Source organism: Mastigoproctus giganteus, chromosome 10 (genome assembly GCF_048544385.1).
Source record: "Mastigoproctus giganteus isolate SK-2022 chromosome 10, ASM4854438v1, whole genome shotgun sequence".
Classification (NCBI taxonomy): Eukaryota; Metazoa; Arthropoda; class Arachnida; order Uropygi; family Thelyphonidae; genus Mastigoproctus; species Mastigoproctus giganteus.
In genome coordinates, this window is record NC_143584.1 from 69,123,924 (window position 1) to 69,149,943 (window position 26,020).

General features: G+C 37.4%; 1 protein-coding gene across 1 annotated transcript in view; it reads right to left on the reverse strand.

Moving 5' to 3' along the window:
• Nucleotides 1–26,020, reverse strand: part of LOC150079073 (retinoblastoma-like protein 1) — a 753,431-nt gene that overhangs the window by 137,204 nt on the left and 590,207 nt on the right. Inside the window, exons 18-19 of the mRNA XM_090383691.1 lie at nucleotides 25,492–25,671; nucleotides 16,743–16,814 (exon numbers count right to left, since the gene is read on the reverse strand). Coding sequence (XP_090239817.1) covers nucleotides 16,743–16,814; nucleotides 25,492–25,671 — 252 coding nt within the window. The remainder of the gene's footprint in view (nucleotides 1–16,742; nucleotides 16,815–25,491; nucleotides 25,672–26,020) is intronic.

Consider the following 26,020-nt stretch of genomic DNA (forward strand, 5'->3'; position numbering starts at 1 on the left):
GCACAAGGGCTGCTAAGGCCATATTGTCCTGATTCTATTTAATACTGCAGTTGAAATGTTTAAAATCTGTTTAATAATCGTGTCTGTTTCAAGAACGCAAAAAACTCAGCTAAATTTGCGTTGTCTCCAATCAGATGAGATAATGTTAAAGGTTCTTGCAGATGTGAAAGCAACATGAAAATTGTGTTTTGAGCATTAATTTAATTGTTACAATTTAGTAGGATTGCTTCACCGTAAGTGCAGTCTGACAATATGTACATATAGGCAGATCATCCCCCATGAGCAGATAAATATGGATTAGATGCGTGTGCCCAATATACATCCTAGCCAGAATCACCTCCTCTTGCCTATTTGATCTCATGCTTGAAGCCCAAAATTGAAGTTCCCGTTTGAATTGCAGCAGCTTATTACTGCCCAGAGCCTGCCAGATCTGCAACCATTGTTCTTCACAGACATTTTTTTATAACTGATTTGTAGTCGATATAAGGCACTAAGTGGTTAGAAGAGCACGCAGTGGTCGGATGTTTAACGGCTTGATCTGCATGTTCATTTCCTTTTATGCCTACATGACCTGGTATCCAACAGAAAGTAACTTACTGATTGGCAGCATGTAACACAATTATCTGTGATCTGATTTGCTTCAAGACAGGGTGGATTGGCTTGGATGATTTTTTTAATGCTGTTATTTCACTCAAAGAGTCAGAATATATCACTGTTTGCTTACAGGACTGATCAGTTACGTGATCCAGAGCTATCTTTATAGCAAAAAGTTCGGCAGTATAGACACCGCATTCCTTCGGAAGGGACACAGAACAAGAAAAGATAGTGGAAACTGCTGCTGCATATACTGTTGTACTTGTTTTTGAGTCATCGGTATATATATATGCAAATACTGAGAACTTTTAGCTACATGAGCAGCATGGAGTTTCCTGATGGTGGGATCTGCTGCCTGTTTTTTCGCCCATTGTTGGAAAGAAAGATCACAGACCAGTATATAACTAGACCATGGAGGTTCGTAAGTGTTTGTATCCTGAAAGATATTATCCATATGTAAGTTCAAGCATTCTATGAACTGCAGTAGCCTTATTCCAATTGGCTTGTTTTCATAAAAGGTGGTCCATTGGGGCTCAAATAAGTATGGCCAGGTAGGATGAAAGGGAAGACTCCGTATTTTTGCTGCATAGTTCAGTAGCAACATTTCCCTCCAAAGATGGAGTGGAGGTTCGTGCGCTTCTATATATAGACTATGTACAGGGGATGTTCTGAATGCTCCTAAAGCAATCGTTAGAGCACTGTGATGGATAATGTCTAGCCGAAGTAGTGAACTTTTACTGGCCGAGTCATAGATTGGAGCTCCATAATCCAAGTGAGATCGGATTAATACCTGATATGGCCGAAGCAGAGTATATCGGTCAGCACCCCACGTGAATGAAGGATATTCTCTGAGGATATTCAATTTTTTTAAGCAAATGGTTCTCAGATATGTGATGTGCTGTATGAAGTTTAATTTATTGTCCAGGATTAGACCAAGAAATCTGATACTATTGGAAAGAAGCATGGTAAAATTCAGGCTCAGGGTGGATCTTACGCTTTTTACAGAAATGAATACGGTTTGATTTTTGTGCTGATAAGCAGTAACCATTCCGATACATCCACAGCTCTATTTTGTTAATTGAGATCTGAAGCTGTCTCTCGACAGAATTCATATTTTCCCCTTGGCACGAGATCATGAGGTCATCTGCATAGTGATATAATTCAATTGTGCTTGGAATATCATGGATGATGTTGTTTATTTTAATTAAAAATAGAGTAGGACTCAAAATAGATCCGTGAGGAACGCCTTCCTCCTGTATATGGATTTTAGAAAGAACATTTTGATAACGAACCTGAAAGGTTCTGCCCTGGAGAAAGCTTTGAATAAACAAGGGAAGCCTGCCTCGTAGTCCAAAGGTGTGAAGATCCTGTAGAATACCGAAACGGCATGTTGTATCAAAAGCCTTTTCTAAGTCCAAACTTACCACAACTAGGTGGTCATTTCTGACAAAAGCATTTCTGATGTTTGATTCTGCTTTAGTCATCATATCAAAAGCAGATCTGTTTTGCCGAAAGCCACACTGATTTTTATACAGGATGTTGCGAGATTCTAAAAACCAGGTGAGGCATTTGAGAACCAATTTTTCCAGTGTTTTTCCTAAACAACTAGTTAAGGAAATTGGACGATAGTTAACTGGATTAGAGAGATCTTTTCCTGGTTTAGATATGGCTAATACAAGTGAATGTCTCCAATAGCGAGGATAAATATTTTCCTGAAAAATTCTGTTAAAAAAATATTAGTAGACTTTGTAAAGCTAAGTCATTCAAGTGTTTCAGCATAATATAAAATACACCAACCGGGCCAGTCGCACTATTGGGTGCTCTGTTAAGAGCTTCCTTTAACTCAGACCTTGTAAAAGGTTGATTATATGGAAGAGAGAGAGAGACCGGTGTTGAAATTTACCTTATGTTTTTCTGCCGCCTCTTTAATTTTCTGGAATGGAACATCATATGAATGTGCTGCTGAAGTTTTAGCAAAAGCTTCAGAGAAAGCGTTTGCTATGTCTTTGGGGGAAGACAGTTCCTGTCTATTACAGATCAATATAGGAGAGGATGACAATGGATATTTGCCATTTAGATGTTGGATTTTCCTCCAAATTAATCTAGTATCAGTGTTTTTTGTGATGGTTGATGCAACTGTATCCAAGAATCTTCTTCTTATTTTCTTTGCTTTAGCATTGAATTTCTTATAGTTTATAAGGTTAATAGTAATGGGATGCGTGCAGAAAATATTCCAAGCTTTATTCTTTTCCTTTTTTTACTCTATTACCATTTTGCAATTTGAGTCACAACCGAGTGACATTTCTTTATGACATTAGCGTATGTATGTGCTGGATTATCTTCATTCCACCAGCAGTTTTTTTGCCTGCGTGGACAAGTAGATGACTAAGGAATAGCTTTATCAGCTGCTGCTGTATTTGTTTTGTGATATGGTCAGTAGCTTCATCTATTGATTGATTCTGTATGTGTTTATATAGTGTTTATCTAAAGTGGTACTTAAAGAGAATGTTATCCGGTTTGCCTTTGAGAATTTCCACCTTCTACGAATTTCTGGATAGTAAGAAAGAATGTTAAAAATTTTAACATTCTTTCAATAATTCGAAAATTGTAGCTCTCTTAAAGTACTGACACAATATAATAGCGTAGCTTAATTTAATTTATTATGGTACTCACCTTTTTATAATCTGCATTGATGTTAGAATGAAATGGATAATAATTTTAAATTAAAGTTAGCATGAATAAGTTAGGATTTAAAAACAGAATTAAAATATGCGCAAGGAAGTAGAAGTGCACGTCTTCGTCCTTGATTGTTAATGTTGAAATTGGAACAATTGAAGTTACATGGTTGAAAACAGAAGGCCAATATCCATAACAAGTGACTTTCGTTTTACACATCTTCAGTTGGCAATGGTAGAATGAGAGTGAACGCATGTATTTAAGAAGACTAAGTTCCTGTGATGCTCCTGGATACACGTGGGAATCTGAGGTGCATGAGATTCCAGAACAGTGCTATGTTATAGGGTAGTTTGGAATTTAATACTTGGAGAGTGGAATGGCAGTGAAACCATTCTATAACTAGGGCTTCAATATTGGAAAATTTTAAAACTGGATTTTAATTTGATAATAGGAATGGCTGAATCTACTAAGGAGGTGTGGTTGTGGGATTTAACATGTGTTGCTAATTCGGTATTGGACTGTCCCATTCTAAAGCTATTGTAGTGGTAGTACGCATGTGTGTTTGATGTTTTGATGAAACCGTATTTTGTAGTGGTGCTACCAATGTAGCAGGCATTACAGTTATGTTGACATTTTATTAAGTAGACAATATTATTCATGTCACTAATGTGGTAATTGTGTGTGTCTTTATATGAGTTGAATGATGAACCTAGTTTATTATAAGATGAGAATGTAAGGGTGATATCGGTACCTTTGAATAAACGGCGTAATTGATTGGCAAAATTACTATGGTAAGGGAGGATAATATGTGAATTATTATTGGAAATGTGTTTGGGGTGGGTTGTTAATATTATTTTGGACTGTGATAATAGTTTGTTTGATTAATTGAATAGGATATTTCCTAGATATGAATTTACTTGTACGATATTGGAGTTCATTATTAAGGTTGTAATGTGTGGAACTGTATTTTATAGCATTGTAAATTTGATTATAAAGGACTGCTTTTTTTGTGTTAAGGGGATGATGCGATTCAAAGTGTAAGTATTTGCCCATGTCAGTATTTTTTCTAAAAATTCTTGTTCCTAGTTTTGTATCGTATACAGTGAGGTTTAGAAAACCACTTCTGTATATAGTGAGGTTTAGAAAATTAATTTGTCCATTTTCTTCTAATTCCAGGGTATATTTTAATTTAAGTTAGCGTGACTAACTTAAAGTAAAGTTATTGTATTTAAGTTATTGTACAAAAAGAATTACAGAAGAGATACAATAAAAAATATAACCTACTATCCCAAAACACCAATTAAGATTCAGCCTAAAAAGAAATATGACACCGCAATCTTGGACGGACCTTATGACATTTAATGAAATACGTATAGCAGCTGCCGTTAAAGACATCGAACTCAGACACAACAGAAAATGGAGGACCCTTACACAGAAACCTCACATCCCCACAAAATCTTCCACTATAAACATTTTTTCATACTCTTTTTCTCCCACTGAACTCGCTATCCTCGATTACGGTTTTAACTTTGCTATTAAAGATAATAAATATCCCTACAAAGAATATATAATAGCACTACAAGCCAAATTAGATAACCATCCGGATAAATGAGGAATAATACACCAAAGTAATTCAATTCTTAACTCCAGATTCTAACCCCAACCCAACACAAACAAACAACAGTTAATTAACTTACAAAAAATACGTAACAACCCAAATATTATAGTCCAGAAAGCCGACAAAGGTGATTCCACAGTAATTATAAACAAAAGCACATATACAAGGTGATTCACTACCAGTGCGACAAACTTGCAGGAGGTGTAGGGGGTACAAAGACGAATCGGAATTTGCAGCATTGCAGGATCCGAAGTGCCTTCATCAAGCGGTAGAGGACGTTGAACGGGAAGTTGCATGAACAGCGATCCCACTGGAAGTCAGCATTTGCGAACCAGTTCCCGAGGCAGTAGGATGGACGAGTATTCAAACGTTGAACTGGCCTACATGCACCTAGCGAATGGAGCTGTGGACTGTAACGGGCGCACCACTCTGCACTTGTACCAGGAACGTTTCACGCACAGGCGTGCTCCTCATCATACGATTTTCGCACGTGTGCACTGAAGGTTATGTGAGACTGGTTGTTTCACGAGAGGTTCCATGAATCGAGAGTGAATGACGAGGACGCCAGACAATGAGGAGAATGTCCTACGTCTTGCAGAAGGCAATACGAGTACACGAGCGATAAGCCACCGATTGGGTATTTCCCAATCCACTGTATGGAGGATACTGTCAACAAACCAAATGAGTTCATACCATCTGCAACGTGTCCAATCATTGGAGCCTGCGGATTATCCACTCCAGAGGACCTTTGCTACTTGGTTTCTTCAACAGAAACGGTTCGCAAATACTGACTTCAGGCAGGATCGCTGTTCACGCGACCTCTGGTTCAACGTCCTCTACCGCATGACGAAGGCATTTCGGACCCTGCAATGCTATGTGATTCAGATTCGTCTTTGTGCCCCCTACACCTCCTGCAAGTTTGTCGCACTGGTAGTGAATTGCACTGTATAGAAAAAATGGAATCTATACTCTCCGATTCAGATACATACAAACTGGATAACACATACTATTTCCGAACATAAAAATAAGCTTGACATTATTTAAGGAAATTAAGGTCCAACAATGAAATTAATTTATACACCCTTCAACAGACCTTTATAATCAAATCCGAAACAATATTTTACCGCATGTTTGGTTTTTTTTTGGTAGTTGTTGGCGCATACATTCTGTGGCCATAATGCACCTCCCAAGGTTTTTGCAGTACTTTGATCCAAGCTCGAGGCGGGATTCGAACCCGCGACCTTTGGGTTGCTAGGCAGGCGCTTTGTTGTTGTTTTGGTTTTTAGGAGCATTAGCAACTAAGGCCATATTGCTCCTGGGATATGCGGTGGTCATTCCCTGACCTTTCCGCATCCTCCGTATTTGGTGGTGACGGGCTCGAATCCCGGTCTAATCAAGAAGCGTGTGCTACGCACTGCTGCTCCTTCCCACCTGGCTACGGAGGCGCCGCAGGCACTTTACCCACCCAGCTAGCCCGGTCAGCTGCATGTTTGGTATTACCAAACTCCATAAACCCAACCACCCACTAAGACCCATAATATCCTTTAGCAAATCAGCGTTCACTAATTTATCTTTCTTCCTGGTCAAAATTATCTCCCCCTCACCAGATTTTCGAAATTCAAAGTAAACAATACCTCCCAAACCTTTGAAAAAAATAAATTATATTACAATAACCAATGATGACATCCTAGCTTCTTTTGATGTAGTCTCATTTTTTTTTTTTTTTTTTTTGTACACTAATGTACATTTGCCGTCAACATTACAAACCTTACGTAATTTCTTAATAGACGACAAAACCTTATCCAATCGCACTTCCCTCTCAATTAATAGCATACTAGAGCTCATGACCTTTCTGTTAGATGCCAGATACTTCTGATTTCTTAATCAGATTTATCAGCAAATCTATGGGATTAGGGATCTCAGCCCCCCCCTATCTGAAATTTACCTAGCCTCCATAGAAAATCATATATTACAACCATACCCCCTAGATATTAAATTATTTATATCATACGCTGACGATATCCTCTTAATAGGGCACAAATCCACAATAAATGATCTTTTCATTAAATTTAATTCCATGCATAATAGATTAAAATATAACCTGTAATTAGAAGAAAATGGACAAATTAATTTTCTAAACCTCACTATATACAGAAGCACTACAAAACTAGGAACAAGAATTTTCTAAAAAAAAAATACTCACACGGGCAAATATTTACACTTTGAATCGGATCATCCCCTTAACACAAAAAAAGCAGTCCTTTATAATCAAATTTACAATGCTATAAAATAGTTCCACACATTACGACCTTAATAATGAACTTCAATATCTTACAAGTAAATTCATATCTAGGAAATATCCTATTCAATTAATCAAACAAACTATTATCACAGTCCAAAATAATATTAACAACCCACCCAAACACATTTCCAATAATAATTCACGTATTATCCTCCCTTACCATAGTAATTTTGCCAATCAATTACGCCGTTTATTCAAACGCTACTGATATCACCCTTACATTCTCATCTTATAATAAACTAGGCTCATATAAAGACACACACAATTGCCACATTAGTGACATGAATAATATTGTCTACTTAATAAAATGTCAACATAACTGTAATGCCTGCTACATTGGTAGTAGCACCACTACAAAATACGGTTCCATCAAAACATCAAACACACGTGCGTAATACCACTACAATAGCTTTAGGATGGGACAGTCCAATACCTAATTAGCAACACATGTTAAATCCCACAACCACACCCCCTTAGTAGATTCAGCCATTCCTATTATCAAATTAAAATTTTCCAATATGAACCCTAGTTATAGAATGGTTTTGCTGCCATTCCACTCTCCAAGTATTAAATTCCAAACTACCCTATAACATAGCATCGATCTGGAATCTCATGCACCCGAGATTCCCACGTGTATCCAGGAGCATCACGGGACCTTAGTCTTCTTAAATACACGCATTCACTCTCATTCTACCATTGCCAACTGAAGACGTGTAAAACGAAAGCCACTTGTTATGGCTATTGGCCTTCTGTTTTCAACCATATAACTTCAATTGTTCCAATTTCAAAATTGACAACCATGGACGAAGACGTGCACTTTTACTTCCTTGCACATATTTTAATTCTGTTTTTAAATACTAACTTATTCACGCTAACTTAAATTTAAAATTATCATCCATTTCATTCTAACATCAATGCAGATTGTAAAAAGGTGAGTACCATAATAAATTAAATTAAGCTACGCTATTATATTGTGTCATTCTTTCAATAATAATGTTTGTTATTCTTAAGGGATACTTAAACCGCTACACCTTCATGTGCTGCAGTTGCTGCATTCCTGTAAAAGTATATTTTTTTATAGAGGGTGTCACTTGTGGAGTTAAAAGAAGTTTCCTGTAAGCAAATACCTACAGGATTAAGATCTCGTATTAGGTCATAGAGCTCATCTATATTTGTACATAGTCCTCGACAATTCCACTGTAAAATGCAGTACATTTTACAGTGGAATTTAGTCTTATCTGGTTGCTTTTTAGAGGCAGTAGCCTTATGGCGATATTTTTTTGGAAAGTTAGGACGTCCAGTGTCCATACCTTCTTCAACATAAATTTCTAATATAGGTTCTTGTGTTGTGTCATCTATGTCCATTACTGCAGTATTAGTTTCATTCTTAGCATAGGATTCAGCTTTTCCCACCCTGGTCTCACTTTGGGACTTGATGCCCCTAGTAGAGGGGATAGAAATGGGAGTATTACATGTTTGATCTTTGTTTTGCTTAACAGACGGCTGAGGAACTGAAAGCATAGCTCTAACCCATTCAGCAAGGGATTTGTCAAGTGGAATTGAGTCACTGGTTTGAGTCGCAACTGAGCGACATTTCTTTATGATATTAGCATACGTATGTGCTGGATTATCTTTCACTATTTGTTGTCTGGCTTCTTGATAAGTCACCTTATGTTCGACTTTATATTTCTGTATTGTTTTTCCAAGTTTCCATAAATCGCAGTTTTTTTGAATATGCAGGATGATCCCCCCCGCCCCCCGAAATTTGGGCAAACTGGAAATGCTGCAAGTACAATCTGTTTGAGCGTGTTCTTGGGAACCACATTTTGGGCATACATTGTTTCCTTGACATGTCTGAGAGTGTCTGAATTTTTGGCACTTATAACAGCGTATTGGATTTGGAATATAGGGGCAGATATGACAATTCAGATAACCAGCTTTAACAGTATTTGGCAAGTTTGGTGTATTAAAAGTGGGTATTATGCTGCGAGTTGGAATCAAGATTGCCATCCCTACGAGTCAGAATTCTTTTGGCTTGAATGACCTTTTGATTTTGCATTTCTTTCACAAGCTCCTCTTCTGTTACATTCAACAGATCCCACTCAGAGATAACACCTTTAGAACTATTTAGAGTTGTGTGGGGAGAGATTTTAATGGGAATTTCCCAAAACATTGTAACCTTTAACAACAATTCTGAGTGTTTGGACTGTCGTTTTGACAAGTAAATCCCCTGATTGCAATCTCTTTACCATTTTAGGAGATCCAGCAGCATTTTCTAGAAATCTCTGTATCATAAATGGTCAGAGTTTGCTCACTGATTGACTACTACTTAAGGAATGAATGATAAGGAAAGTTGGATACTCCAGTTGGTGATTGTCTTTTTTTTTTTGGCGCTTATGATGCACATTACATTCATCAGAGTTATACCAATCTGTGGTATTTGAGCTTGGAGGCTCTAATGCTGGATAATTTTATGTATCCATGTTGGCTCCTTTTCGCCCTGAAGGGTTTGCTTTTCCACCCAAGTTACCGGCCCCGCCACGGGGAGGCAGGAGCAGTCCTTGTGGCCAAGCGTAAAAGTTAGTATGATTAGTAACTAATAAGAGTACAGAAAAGGTATTGCCTTTTCCTGGCTCTATTTTTACACTATTAAAAAGAGGAGCAAATCAACAGAAAGACTTATGAACGAAATAAAACAAGGAAAAATTCATCACTTTAGAAAATCGCTTTGGGATTCGCAGTACAAATAGCACAGAAAATCCCTTGGCCTCAAGAAACGCTTGGCACTCGGGGCCTCTAGAGTTAGGCCGTCAGCATATAATCCCTCCTATCGTATATGGGCAGAATTGCACACATACACATTCTGACCTAACTTGATTGTAGGAGATGGTTTAGCAAGATCATGAATTAGAAGAAAAGTAGGATGCTAGTAAGTTGGTTTTATTGTTAGGTGAGGTGGCAACGGAACATCAGTTTGTAATAGAGGTGGCAGTACAGATGGGCAATAGCAAGAGAACAGAATGCTCGACTACTGTTTGGACAAGAAGCAAGTTTACTACTCTTAGTCTGCTCAAAATTTAATGACTGTTAAATGAATGCTTTATGATTTTTGTTCAAGTTTCGCTGTAGGCAGAAAATGAATCTGGATGCAAGACAATAGCAATATGCAACATTTTTATCTTGAACAGCCTTAGTATATTTATTAGAAATCCAAAGTTTAGAAAAAGGATGAAATATTAAGGTGGAGTGCAGAATAAAGGATTTCATCCCTACAAGAATAATTTCACTGATATGATCTGAGCAAACACTGACATCCGTAGATTTAAAACTGAAATCCAACCAAATAGGAGATATAGAATAAAAATCACACAGATCAATCCATTTTGCATTCTCGTAATGCCAAGCAACATGAGGCTAAGAATAGCCATGAGAGAAAGGCTCCATTGAAAAAGAGACTGGCACCACTCAGAAAAAGAGAGGACCACTCAGCTTGACCGTGTACGTGTAAGGATTCAAGAGTGTTGGCAAGTCTCAGCATCTCAACGAGCTGGGTCATTGTGACTAAAAAACTGAAGTAAGCTGTAGTTGCATACATTAAAAAACTCCGAGCAAAATTACCTCACTGTTATAGAGGCAATAGATTAATTCGATAGAATGGGGTAGAGAGATTTTAAACAGAGAAGATCGAAAAGAGAGAAAGGGTGCAAGAATACTTGCTGCTGCTATCGAGGCAGTGTTATGTGAGTCAGAAAACTGAGCTTGGTGGGGGGGATACACAGACTAATAGATTAAAAATAGCTGCAGGCATAGGTGAAAGTGATTCTTCCACTGCTTCTAATGGAAGAAACAGCAGCCTGAAAAGCAAGGTGCCAGGGATTTCAAGGAATCCTGGGCATCATCATAGAACAAGTAAATACATGGGCTGTGTAAGGGCAACTAAGAGTAAGAACAGGTGCATGTACACCAATGCTAAGAGCATAGTAAATAAATTTGAGGAATTTGAAGTGCTGGTCAAGACATCAAATGCAGACAATGTTGGGATATCAGAGGCGTGGTTTCATTCAAATGCAGAATTTGAATATGGGGAGTCGTGTGTACAGAATGGACAGACAGAATAGAAAGGAGGTGTTATGCTGTTAGTTAAGAAATACATAAATCTAAGGCAGTGCATCAGGTTGTCATGGGTAGCCAGTACAATGTTTTGTCAGTTTTGTGTGACTCAAGCACCAGGAAAGCAAAAATGAGAGTAGGAGTGTGTTATAGGCCTAATGACTCTGATGAGTATAACAAACAACTGTACAGAGAAATAGTGTGGGGGAGTAAACCAGAATGTCTTATAGTGGGAGATTTTAACTTTCCAGATAGTGAATGGAACTTGTGGATTGGTCACTCACAAGACTTTTGTGAATTTACTGAACAATTGTTTTCTATAGCAGCAAATTCAAGAGGCAACCAAAGGGAATAATACTCTTGATCTGATTATCGGCAGTGATTATTTGCACATTAAGAATTTAAAGTTAAAGGAACCACCAGGTGGAAGCAATTACAGTGTATTAGCTTAAAGGTGTAACTACTATCGGGGTAAATGGAAGAGTTTTTGCTTTCATAAAGGTGACTACAGCAGTCTCAGACAGTTTTTAAATTCTATCCGGTGGGACCAAGTGCTGATATTACCAGCAGAAAATTCTAAATGGGAAGCTGTTGTTGTTGTTTGTAGGCTTCACGACGCAAGGGCAGCAAAGGCCATAATGCGCCTAACTATAATTGGGAAGCATTCCAGGAATTAATCAAGGAAGCTACTAGGCTTTTCATACTAACTAAGAAATACTGTTCTTTTGTTTAGGCCTAAATGGATATCAGATGAACTAACGAGACTGATGGTAGAGAAGGAAAATTCATGGGAAGCATATAAATTATGAGGTAACACAGAAACTGATGGTAGACACAAATTAATCTGTAATTTCTTTCTTTCTTAATTAATTTCAAAGGATGTTATGCAAGCTAAGGCAGATTATGAGAAGCCTCTGGCAAAGAAAAACAGCAAAGACTTCGTGCTTATATTAAGTGTAGAAGGAAGGGGTTTAATCACATCGGGACACTTGATATCTGAGGTTAACTGTTAATGATGCTGCTCATGTTGCGGACAAATTGAATAGGTATTTTGCATCCACATTCACATGAGGAATTCTTTTGGGAGGAGGCCACACGTTTTTCAAACTCTAACATAGAGCTAAATGATTTTGTAATAACGAGAGGAAAGAGAAATTGTTGAAGTTAAACATAAGAAAGGCAAATGGAGTGGATGAGATCTATTCAATATATTAAGGGAGGCAGCAAAGGAAGTAAGCAATCTCTTAATAATAATTATGAGAACAACCTTCGATTCAGAGGTGGTCCACAAGGACTGAAGATGTGTGAATGTATCCCTAAATTTATAAAGGGATGCCAAAGGGTGACATGATTAATTACAGACTTGTTAGTTTAGCATCCGTTCCAGGCAAAATAAGAGTTATTGCTTAAAATGCAGGATCATCTAAACAAGTCTGCAGTTATAGTGAAAACACAGCATGGATCTTTTAAGGGGAAATCTTGCCTGACCAATTTGATTGGATACTACAATGTGGTCACAAAGGAACTGAATGCAAAAAATAATTTTGATATCATTTTCTTGGATTTCAGGAAGCTTTTGATAGTGTTGAACATAAAAGACTGCTGTACAAATTGGAACAGTGTGGCATTAAGGGTAAGTTATTGCTTTGGATAAAGGGATGGTTGAGCAGGAGAAGACAGAATGTGGCAATTAATGGACACCGCTCTTGATAGACTAATGTTATTAGTAGAGTCCCTCGGGGTTTGGTGTTGGGCTGATTGCTGATCAGGTTTAATATCCAAATTTGCAGATGATACAAAGTTGGCATGGTGGTTAATGACAGTATGTTAATGCTACAGGATCTAGAAAAACTATGCAGATGGGCTGATAAGTGGTAACTGAAATTTAACATAAAAAAATGCAAAGTACAGTATACAGGTAGCAGAAACACCAGAGTAATGTACCAACTGTGTGGTACTACACTCGGGGTAGAAGAAATGAAAGACCTGAAGGCAATTGCGCAGTCAGATATGAAGTTCTCTGAGAAGTGCAGACAGGTTGCCAAGACAGCTGATGGGGTTTTGTCAATGATACACAGGAATTTTGCTAGCAGGGAAAAGGTGGTTATCGTTTTGTATAAGGCAATGGTTAGGCCACAACTTAGGTACTGCATATAGGTCTGGAAGTCTCATTTTAGGAAGGATGTAGAAATACTACAATGATTACAGAGAATGGCAATGAAATTGGTGAGGAGAACAAAGGGATGCTTTTACCAAGAGAGGCTTCAGTTCTGCAAGTTGCAGCATGTGGAGGTGATCTGATTGAGGTTATTAAAGCTTTGAATGGTTCAAACAAGGTCACTGCTGATAGGATTCTTCCTCATGCTAAGGTTATGCTCCTGATGAGGCATAAATTCAAAGTGATGAAAGAAAGTTGCAGAACAGATGGGAGGAAATTTACCTTTAGTAAGTGAGTGGTTCCCTGCTGGAACAAACTTTCACCTGTTGTTGTGGAAGTTGATAGCTTAAATGAATTTAAAGGAGAACTAAAAAAAAAAAAGTTTTGGATGGAATGGATAGGTGAAATTTTTTATTTATTTTTTGGTTCCTTTGTGAAGCTGTATATACCGGGTGGTTATAAAATAAGTTTCCCTATTCAGGAGACAACTAGTATCAAAATGGTTACAGATAGCGCTGTGAAAAATCGGTGTGTATGTCATTTAGGGTATGGGGAAGCATTTTGTAGTAGGAAAAGATAAAAAAATAATAGTTCAAGTTTCTGAACCAAGGGAGAATTGGCACTATAAATATGAGATGGAATACTTAACTTAGAATTAGATTTTAATATCAGAATTTAGAAATCTACAGATATTGTTCTATTTGCTTTCCTTCACTTGAGATGACATTCTGAAAACGGAGGACTGCATGTGACAGTTCAGCATAGCATCTCATTAGGGATTTTGGGTAGATGCTGTCTAATGCTTGCTTTCAAATCGGTATGCATCTGTATGCCACCATGGCAAACTCTGTCTTTCAGGTATCCCCATAGCCAGAAATCACAGGATTGAGATCTGAGATCGGGCTGGCCAGAACTGTGGAAAGTCTCTAGAAATGATGCAATAATTTCCGAAAGTGGGGAGGGGCACCATCTTGCATGAACACTATGGTCTCCAAGCATTGCCTTTCTTGCAGAGCGGGAATCTCTTAAAAGAGCGCAGTACTGTGCACTAGTTATTGTACACCTTATGAGGCTATGAGGTGTACTCTTCAAAGAAAAATGGTCCAATTATAAACTCTGCTGCGAATCCACACCATACTGTAACCTATGGACTTTGTACTGGTCTTTCATGCAAAGCAGATGGACGAGAAGTTCGCCATATTTGGCAGTTTGTGCATTTACAGCCCCATGAAGAGTGAAATGTGCCTCATCAGACCACAAGATCATTTGAGCCCATGTATCGTCAAGTTCCATACAAGCCAGAAATCATAGAGCATAGTCTATTCGTTGTTGCTGATTGCAAGACTTTAGTTCTTGCAGTATGTGAATCTTGTACGAGAACCAGTGTAAAATTATTCAAAGAACTTTACGTACAGTAGACCAAGGAAGGTTCAAGTCTCTTGACACCTCTGGCACTACTGACTGGTAGTGTTTTGCATTCTGACCATTGGAACTGCCACTTCATCCACTACCTCTTTTCCGATATGTGGTCATCCCCTACCTGGAATTACGCCTAACCCTCAGGTTGCTTCAAATTTCTTTATTAGTTTTTGAATCCCCCACTAACGTCAAAGGTCTTTTACGCAAACCTTCAAGTTTCTGATATTCATGTAGTGCTGCATTAGGTTTACTATTATTCCAGTAGAACAGTTTTAATAAAAGGAAACGTTCTTTTTTTGTAAGAGCCATAATGGTTATTGATGGTGGCATTGGCCTTTCTGCTTTAATCTGACTGGATGTCATTTGCTTAAGAAGCATGTCTTGAAGTAAATGACAACTTTTACTTTTGTGCAATGCCGTTTTTCTCCCGGTGGCAGAAATTTGAACTAATTTTTTTTCCCTACAAATTACTTCCCCTTACCCTAAATGACATACCCTCCGATTTTCACAGTGCTATCTCTAAACAGTTTTTTCACTATGGTCTCCTGAATAGGGAAACTTATTTTATAACCACCAGATACTTGCTTTCCTGCTTCATATGCCACTACTAATGCTAATGAGGAGATTTTAAATTACAAAATCAATGACAGAGAATATCACAACAGAAATATGCACAAGTACCGCCTTTGAAGGGAAATGAATTGAAAAGCATATAATTAGGACAACTTAAGCAGATCAAGTTGAAGCAACAAATAACTGTGATTCTCTCAGAAAAAGTAAAAGGAGCATATAATTAGGACAACTTAAGCAGATCAAGTTGAAGCAACAAATAACTGTGATTCTCTCAGAAAAAGTAAAAGGAGTTTGGTAGACTAAGTAGAAATAGACATCTTTGAGATTGGAATTTAGAACACATATTTGGAAAATGAAAAAGGAAGTGTTTGGGAGGTTTCTTTATTACTGAACTGATATATTCAGTTCAGTAATAAAGAAAAGGTGGTGAGGAGGAATGGAACATTGTTGAAATATGAAATTTTTAGATACGGCATAAACACAAGAAGGATATACCCAGTTCCTTGACATAACATGGTCTTGACAATGCCTCCTGCCTACATATCACTCGCACTCCCTATAATCACTATCTGGCCGAGCAGTGGCAATGATATTAATGCCAGTTAATCAGAATGGCTCCCAAGGACTTACCAACAGGTTTGGTCTGGTGGGCCATGTAGTGGCTAGCCTGCAAACACAGTTTTAGAGCAGTACTGTTAAAATGCTAGGAAGATTAGATTCACTATGTTGCCCACCATAACCTCAAAAGACACGAATCATACTGCACGATGGAAGAATACGGATATTTCTATCAAAACTTTAATTATGACCCCCAAGTACTTTTCTTTTCTTTCCCCTCCCCCAAAGTTTAAAGAACAACTTGCAGTAATAGATACAACTGATAAAGAAGTTAGATGAGATAGTTGTCCTCTCAATCAAAACAGTTTTACATGATTAGTACACAAGACATTTTTTTATTGATGGATGAAATATATCCGGTTGTGAAATAATGATATATCATATTAAAGTTAACTTTTCTTTTAACTCTTTATATGTGCATTAAATTCTTTTTGTATTATCTATATCTGTCATGAAGTTATACAATAAAAATAATTTATTTTAAGCCCAAATTAGTGGTATGAGTGAGGGATTTGAGTTTTTTTTTTGGCACAAGAACAATTGAGGCCAATCTGCACCAAGTCCCATAATAGTGCATAATTTTATATTTTAAGAACAATTTCAATTCTCCTTGGTGGCACAACCCACAGCTTATAAATCATCTTATCTAACATTATTATTACTCTTATACTTACATGACTAGCAGCCTGTGGCTGCAACCGATAAAATTTCATTATCTCTTGGAAACTTCTGTCCTCATTCGTCACCTAAAAAAATTGTTTTTATTACTGACACAACTAGAAACATTGTCCTAAGAATATAGAAAAAAGTATTAAGCTGCATAATAAAACAATTCATCAGATATGAAGGTATTTCTCATTCCCTACCAATTGAGATTGATTTAATCTGATTTTAATCATGCAAAAACTCATATTTCTGGTCATTCAGTTCGCTGAGAAATCGTAACCTGCACACAATAAATATATATCATATGAAAAAATTTGATTTTGCTTTACTCTCCAGTACTTTTGATAGTAATTCCAAATGAACAATGAAGTAGCAATAAACTTCATTTATAATATAAAAATGTTAATGACAATTGACTAAATAGCATTTTGATGCAAATTAAAATCCCTTTACTATGGAATTCTTCAGAAACAGTGAGTGAGTGTATGTGAATCCTGTCCATCCCCCTCATATAATTTGTCTATTTTTTAAATTTATTCAAACTACCAATACCAAAACAACAAATGGAAGGTTGTTACAATTAATAACCCACTCCTGTAAACATCTACACATCTATAATAACAACCATCCTTCCTCAATTTGAATTTATGCAGCCCTTATGAAATAAGGAATTTAAATATCACAGAATGGTTGATACGTAGTCACTGCCAGAAAGTATCTACTGAGTGTATACAGCAGCTCTGTCAGTTGACTAATAGTGGTAAAATATGAAAGGCATTCATATATAAAAGGAGGATATTCATACAAAAAAGTAATGGATTGTCATATTTTAAATGAATGGCCAGTTCTTGCACATTGGTGGATCATCAGCCCTAAGCAGAAATGGCGTAAGATGATAATGTTCTTAGCAGGACAGCAAGGGGCTTAGAGGGGAACAGGCATTCTGTGTTCTATGAGACATTCAGTCTTAAAACACTAATGGATCCAATATCTTGCTATCTCAGAAGATTTAGAAGTCTGGTTAGCCTGCCTCCCAAAAATCCACTCATGCACACCTTCTCGATGTTAAGCCTGTTAAGTCATTTAGGTGGCAACGAACATGTAGAGTGGTTCTCTTCAAGATACCTGGTTAGTGCAAAGAGGAAAAGACCAAACCCTCCAGCACATGACAGCACAATGAAACAAATGGCCCTCAGTCCCCAGCAGCTTTCACTCGCCCTCTTACGGCAGTGAGAGGATCAGAGTGGAAGCAGAGGGTGCTAAGAATCTCTGGGTGCAACCAGACTGCCATGCACAGAAACTGACCTTGGCCTGTTACAATGTAAGATTGCTCATCGGCAAAGACAGGATATTAGAGCTGGAAAAGAAATTAGAAAATGTGAATTGGAATATCATTGGATTGGCTGAAAAAAAAAAAAGAAGAAATGAATCACTTATAAGTTTATCAAGCGGAAATCTGCTGTATACCAATGGAAACAGTGAAAGGAGCGAAGGTGGAGTCAGCTTTCTCGTCCAACAAAAAATATATAAAAAACAACATTTCTAAGAGGTACAAGCTAAAGGTTATAATGATTTATGCACCAACATAGAGCCACGATGACAAAGAGGTTGAAGAAATGTACACTGAAATTGAGAGTCTTCTAGATGAGCAGAAAACCCACTACACTATTATTATGGGGGACTTCAATGCTAAGGTCGGAAAAAAACAATACGGCACAGAAAGCGGAACTATAGGAAATTTTGGAATTGGTGAAAGATTGTCAGCAAGGATTGTCAGCAATGAACACTTTTTTTCAAGAAAATGGTTAACAGAAAGTGGACATGGAAAAGCCCAAATGGATTAACAACTAATGAAATTGACTTCATCCTCACTAACAGAAGGTATATCGTGAATGATGTTATCATCCTAAACAAGGTAAATGTAAGTGATCACAGAATGGCAAGATGCACACTTGATATAGATGTAAGAATAGAAAGGAAAAAACTGACTAGAGTATATAATACAAAGGTATCTGAGATAACAGAAGAGGAGAAAAAGCAGTATGTACTGGAACTTAAGAACAAGTTTGAGCTTCTGCAGACTGTTCAGGACCAAGATATCGACGAGGAATATTACAACTTTCTGAAAGTGATTTCAGAAACTGCTGGGAGTCATTGCGGTACAAGTAAACATATGGGTTGTGTTAGGGTAGAAACCTATAGGTAAAAAGAAATCCAAAGAAGAAAAAATTAGTCAGAGACACTTGTCATGATGAACCGAAGACGACAAATGAAGAGCAAGATAAACACTAACAAGGAGAAAATTGAGTATATTGAGTTATGCAAAGCCATTAGAAAGAGACTCATAGAGAACATAAAAAGATTTAACACAAGAAAAGTAGAACAAGCATTAAGGGAAAACAAAGGACTTAAATTAGCAACCATTGGCAGTAACACAGAAAGACAAATGATACTGAAACTGAAGAATAGCGATGGTGTACTTATAAATAGCAGAAGGCATAATTCAAATAGCAGAAGACTATAAAGAATTATACAAGAAGCGAGGAAATGATGCCAGCAGTGAGGAAGATGGATCGCAAATTAGTAACAAATACGACATACCCAATATCCTTCCTGATGAGGTAAAACATGCGTTGAAGAAAATGAAGAATCAGAAAGCCCCAGGGGAAGATGAAGTTGTTAAAATTGGGAGGAAGAGACACAGCTGTTAAAGTGTTAAAAAATGCTATCATTTTTTATCCCTTTAACCTGTTTTTAAGAAGCATTTATACTTCAAAGCGTCCTATACTTTTTACACGGTCTATACAATTAATCTGATGGAATGAACGCCGTTTAACTTTCGGTTTCATAACGGCAGTCAGTCGCCTCCCTAGGAGGAAGTTGCTGTTGAAAAGATACACCACGTTTAGTGCCCAGAGCAATTAAATTACGTCAGTCACCCCTTGGCTGTCGGGGAGAGGGGTGATTACGTCAGTCACCCCTCTCCCCGACAGCCAAGGGCAGTCCAGTCCACGTATTGCGTAATTGCCTCAGAACGACAAGAGCAGCTTGCGACTTGTGACAGAAGAGAGTGAGAAATTAGAACATGAGACATAATTCCTTACGAGATCGAAACTAATACACCCAATGACCGTCATTCTAAAATTCCGTTCGTATGAGTGTATCGATTTATGTTCAATGACCGCGACTGCAAAACAAAAGAAACTGCCTTACAAAAATATGAGATTTCCTGTATCTATTTAATATATCATTTTCAGTTGTGTCAAATTCCAAAGTTGACAGTCCCCAAGTTAGCTCCATTATTGACCCATGAGGTCATAATGGAAAGGGAAATGTAGAGGTATTTATAGAGAAAGGGGAAAGAAACTGAGAGGGCTTGCCAGTCTTAACGTAGATTTCATGGCATTCGGTGTTGGAAGAGCCAGAGTGAGATCTGAGACTTAGAAAACAGTTGAAGATTTACAATACGTTTTTCCAGTATCTGGTAGAGTTTTTCTAGCACCAAAAGTAGTGAAGAGAGAGTGGAAGATCAGCCGATAAAGAAAATCGAGGAAGATAGCCCAAAGTCGTAATTATGGATCAAATGGTAGTACTAAGAAGTGCCGAGAAAGAAAGACATTTTGTCGGTAAGTGATTAGCCTTTTTCTGAAACAACATAAACTCAACCATTAGAAGATAATCATACTTTTCCCTTGCCTTGAATTCACACACACACACACACACACACACACACACACACACACACACACACACACACACACACACACACACACACACACACACACCTCTTCTCATTAAAGTCATTCTGACAAAATATATCTATTTTTATAGTCAGAAGTTAACAGTAAGCACGAATTGTCCAATTAGTTGTTTTAATACTAATTGTAATTGTTATGTTGACAGATGTATTCTTATTCAAATAATGGAACAATTGTATGACATAACTGTCATTAGTTATTGTGAATTCATGTTGGAGAATTAGTGGAAAAGCCACATGAAGAACATTACAAAACTGTAATACTGCTATCAGCAAGATAATGCTTGTGTATTCAGTTAATTTACCTAACAATCACATACAAATTAAACTAAGCTTTGACCAGTTCAATTATACTCATGTATATGACTTATATGTTTAATAAATCTTGTTTTGTTGATCATTTTGTCTTGTGACAATTCTCTGTTACACATAATTTACATAATTTCTTGAGTAGATTTTGAGTTGGAGTTATGCAGGCTCAAGGTTCAATTTAAGGAGAACCTTTGAGTTAATCACAACACGATCTTGATGCTGCAGGCTTATTCATATTTAAGTCTGAGTGGGCTTGAGGGTTCAAGATTTTGTCCTAATCCAACTACTTGACTTTCATTTGAAACCCAGGCTTTCTGGAAACACATTAGCGGGCAGCCTTGTCAGAAGTCGAAGAATTCATAGAGAACGTTGTTTAAGCAAGCACACACGTTAAAACAGAAGGAACCCTGTGGAACACAGCACAAAAACTGGCAAGACTCTTCACAAAATACATTAGAAAAGGTGTGATGCCCAAGGAGTGGAATAATGCAATCATAGTTTTTCTGCATAAGAAAGGAGATAAATCAGATATTGGAAATTATAGACCAATTAAAATTAACCTAGTAAATAAACTTGATGAATTTGAGGTATTGCTCAAAACATCAAAGGCAGATATTGTTGGGATATCAGAGACGTGGTGTCACACAGATATAAGGAATGCAAAACTGGAATTTGGGGAGTACAACGTCTACAGAAAGTATAGACTGGATAGGAAGGGAGGAGGCGTTATGCTATTAGTTAAGAAATACATAAAATCCAAGGAAGTGAAGCCAGTCGACATTGCTGGACAGTGCAGTGTCGAGTCAGTTTGGTGTGACATAAGCATTGGGAGATCAAAATTGAGAGTAGGAGTGTGCTATAGGTCTAATGACTCTGATGAGTATAATAAGAAACTGTACAAGGAAATAGAGTGGGCCAGTAAATCAGGGAGTCTTTGGCAAGGGATGCAAAGAAAAACAGCAAAGAGTTCTTTACAATGGGAGATTTTAATTTCCCAGATATTGACATGGAATTTGGGGGATGGTCACTCACACACTAGCAAGGCTTTTGTGGATGTATTGGATGATGGTTTTCTACATCAGCATGTTCGGGAGGCAACTAGAGGGAGGAATACTCTTGATTTGATTATCAGCAGTGATTCTTCATGCATTAGGAATCTGCAGATAAATGAACCACTAGGTGGCAGTGATCACAGTGTGCTGAAGTGGGATTTACTCAAAGAGGTAACTACCATAAGGGGTAAAGGGAAGGGTTATTGCTTTCGTAAAGGCGACTAAGATGAACTGCGACAGTATTTAAATTCTATACAGTGGGACCAACTGATGATGTTACCAACAGCAAATGCAAAATGGGAAGCATTCAAAGAACTTATCTTGGAAGCTACTAGGCTTTACATACCAACTAAGAAATATTGTTCAAGGTTTAGGCCTAAATGGATGTCAGATGAACTGATGAGGCATATGGCAGAGAAGAAACATGCATGGGATACATACAAATTAACAAATGACACAGAAGCCTATGATAGATACAAGTTGATCTGTAACCAAGTTACAAAGGAGGTTAGGCAGGCGAAGGCAGATTACGAGAAATCTTTGGCAAGGGATGCAAAGAAAAACAGCAAAGAGTTCTTTACTTATGTAAGCTCTAGAAGGAAGGGGATGAATCAGATTGGTCCACTTGATATCGATGGGTCAACTGTTGATGATCCTGCTCAGGTAGCTAACAAACTAAATGAATATTTTGCATCGACATTCACAATTCTTTTGAATATTTTTTTTTGGCTGATGCTGCATAAGCTTGCTTTCTTGCATCAAATGCCTCTACTAATGCTAATGCTAATTAGCTTGTTATCCCACATCTACAAGTTGTTCACAAGGGTCATTACTAACAGATTAGAAAGAATACTTGATGAGAATCAAATGAAAGAGCAAGCTGGCTTTAGGACAGGATTCTCAACTATGGATCCCCTTCACGTAATATCACAGATAATGGAGAAAGCAAATGAATATAAAACATCATTATGCCTGGCATTTGTGGATTATGAAAAGGCATTTGACTCCATACAGCATAAGGCAATGTTTCGGGCACTGGAAAGACAAGGCATAGATACCCCATATATTATGATTTTGATGAAAATATATAAGAACGCTACCTCCTTTATTAGACTAGAAAAAGACAGTAGCAAATTTAAAATTGAGAAAGGAGTTTGACGAGAAGACAATATCTCCGAAGCTGTTTACTGCTGCCCTTGAGGAAGCTTTCAGAAGATTAGACTGGTCGCAGAAAGGAGTCAAGGTGAACGGAGAGTACCTAAACATTTACGATTTGCAGATGACATTGTCGTCATAAGCCATGATCCCAAAGAATTAGAGGAAAATCTTAATCAGTTATGCACAGTTAGTAAGGATTTTGGACTAAAGATGAATATGGATAAAACAAAAGTAATGATGAACAAGTATGCCACAGAAATGATATAATGATTGAAGGAGCAGTAATTGAAAAGGTGGAGTCATATACTTATCCGGGACATGTCATTAGCTGTAAAAATGATAAATGGCTGGAAGTCAAGAGTAGAATAAATTTTGGATAGATAGCATTCAGGAAATATGGTCACATCCTGAGGAGCAATATCCCAATTTGTCTGAAACGTAATATAATGAATCAATGTATACTCCCCACCATGACTTACGGAAGTGAAACCTGGGCACTCCCCAAAAGAATGGAAGAGAAGCTGAGAACTACACAGTGAATAATGGAATGAATTATATTGGGAATCAGACTGTTAGATAAGAAGAGAAACACATGGATTAGGCAGCAAACTCAAGTAAAGGACATAGTTATCAAAACTAAAGAACTAAAATGGTCTTAGGCAGGACACATAGCTCGAAGACATAATGACTGATGGACTAAGGGAATAACAGAATGGTACCCAAGAGGAGCTGGAAGAAAACCTTGAAGACAACGACTGCGATGAATAGATGAAATTCGTGAGTTTGTGGGTAGTAAATGGATGGCCATTGCACAAAACAGAAGAAACTGGAAAGTTGCTGGAGAGGACTTCATCCTGCAGTGGGCTGAAAATGGCTGATGATGTCCTTAGCAGAAGTGAGAAAAAACAACTTCCTCCCTCTCTCTGGTTTCTGCACTGACTATACTGGCAAATTTTAATTACAGGCTTAATCGATATATACCTTGCTTGTAACTTGTCCATGCCATGAATGTTACCACTGGAATGTAATCTATTATATATTACTTGCCTGTAATATGAATAGGAAACTCATCATCATCAGCCATTTTCAATCCATTGCAGGATGAAGGCCTCTCCAGCAACTTTCCAGTTCCTTCTGTTTTGAGCCTATGTGTCCTGCCATAGCTCGAAGACATGATGACAGATGGACTAAGAAAATAACAGAATGGTACCCAAGAGGCGCTAGAAGAAAACCTGGAAGACAACGGCGGAGATGGATAGATGAAATTCATGAGTTTTTGAGTAGTAAATGGATGGCCAGTGCTCAAAACAGAAGGAACTGGAAAGTTGCTGGAGAGGCCTTCATCCTGCAGTGGATTGAAAATGGCTGATGATGATGATGATGAGTTTCCTATTCATATTACAGGCAAGTAATATATAATAGATTACATCCCAGTGGTAACATTCATGGCATGGACAAGTTACAAGCAAGGTATATATCGATTAAGCCTGTAATTAAAATTTGCCAGTATAGTCAGTGCAGAAACCAGAGAGAGGGAGGAAGTTGTTTTTTCTCACTTCTGCTAAGTTGCTGGAGAGGCCTTCATCCTGCAGTGGATTGAAAATGGCTGATGATGATGAATAGGAAACTAGCAGGCTACAAATGTTCTTGGGTTCCACTGACCTGTCTGCAGCATCTGCCAGTTTATTATTGATGATTCCAACATCGCATGTTGGAATCATCAATAATAATTAACATGGGATCTAGCAGTAGTGGATGTCAAATAAGATTCAAAAAGAGGCGAGGATTACATCTCATCACTAATAAGGCATGTTAATTCTTAGAGTCCATATATATCACTTATGTTTGATAATTGTCGATTTTAATTTGATCAAAAGCAACTCTATAGCATACAATTCAGTTGTATATGTACTACATATACAACATGCATTCAGGTTCGAAGGAAGTTTTCCAGACACAGAATTAACATTGACAACAAAAAAAAAAAAAAAAAAAAGCACGAGTTAAAAGAGATTTTGGGGAACTCCCTATTCCTAGCAAAAGGACTGATACAGAAAGGATCACAAATGAACATGGTTTGATATGTTTTAATAGGCTACTTTATGTTGAGTCCAAGAAATCCATATGATATGGATATACCAGTCATGAGCTTAACTTGTCCAGGACAAGAGCAACCTGGACAAGTTAAGATTTTGTCACCACAGAAGCTGTCGAATGACAGCAAAAGCAAGATGAAATTTCATTGGTAAATTCTGTCACTATTACAGTTTTGTGATTATGCTGACATCTATTATTGTGCACACATTTTTCAGTTGGGCAAAAAAAAAAAAAAAAACTTGATATTACTATCAACTGGAAGCGGTTTTGGGTTTGTATTATGGCCTATAACAGCATTTAGTTTTGCAAAGGAGGTTTATGAATATCCTGTATTAATAAAATGTTCCACATTATCTTTAATGCACAAACTGTACTACATACCTTGCATATGACATAAACAGCAGACATTATCAACTGGTCAAGATGACGATCACACATCAGTTCTGTATACTGCATCAATGAATATTCAAAACATGTCCATATCTTCCGTCTTAAATCATCATCTACAATATTTAATCTATCACAGAGATCTATCATTCTCACGCCAGCCAAATGATAAACCTATTAATTTGAAAGGATTACACATTACAAAAAATGAAATTTCAAACAAAATTTTACTCACACACAGTTTTCCTATAAGTACTATGAAAGGGTAAGTCAAATTAATATAATTTTGCTCATAAAAGCAGCCACCAAAATAAAAGTAGTTCATTGCCAATGGTAGAAATTTGTTTAGTTTCATATAGAATGGCTCATAAGATAGGGTAAAAAACAGAAATAGTAAGAGGAAATGCAGCATCCACTATGGTTAACTACAGCAGAACAACCACACAAATCCAGTGATAAAATCAGTTATTTTTGATAGTAGTTTATGGTTAAGAATACTATATTACACCTAGCATGAAAAAAT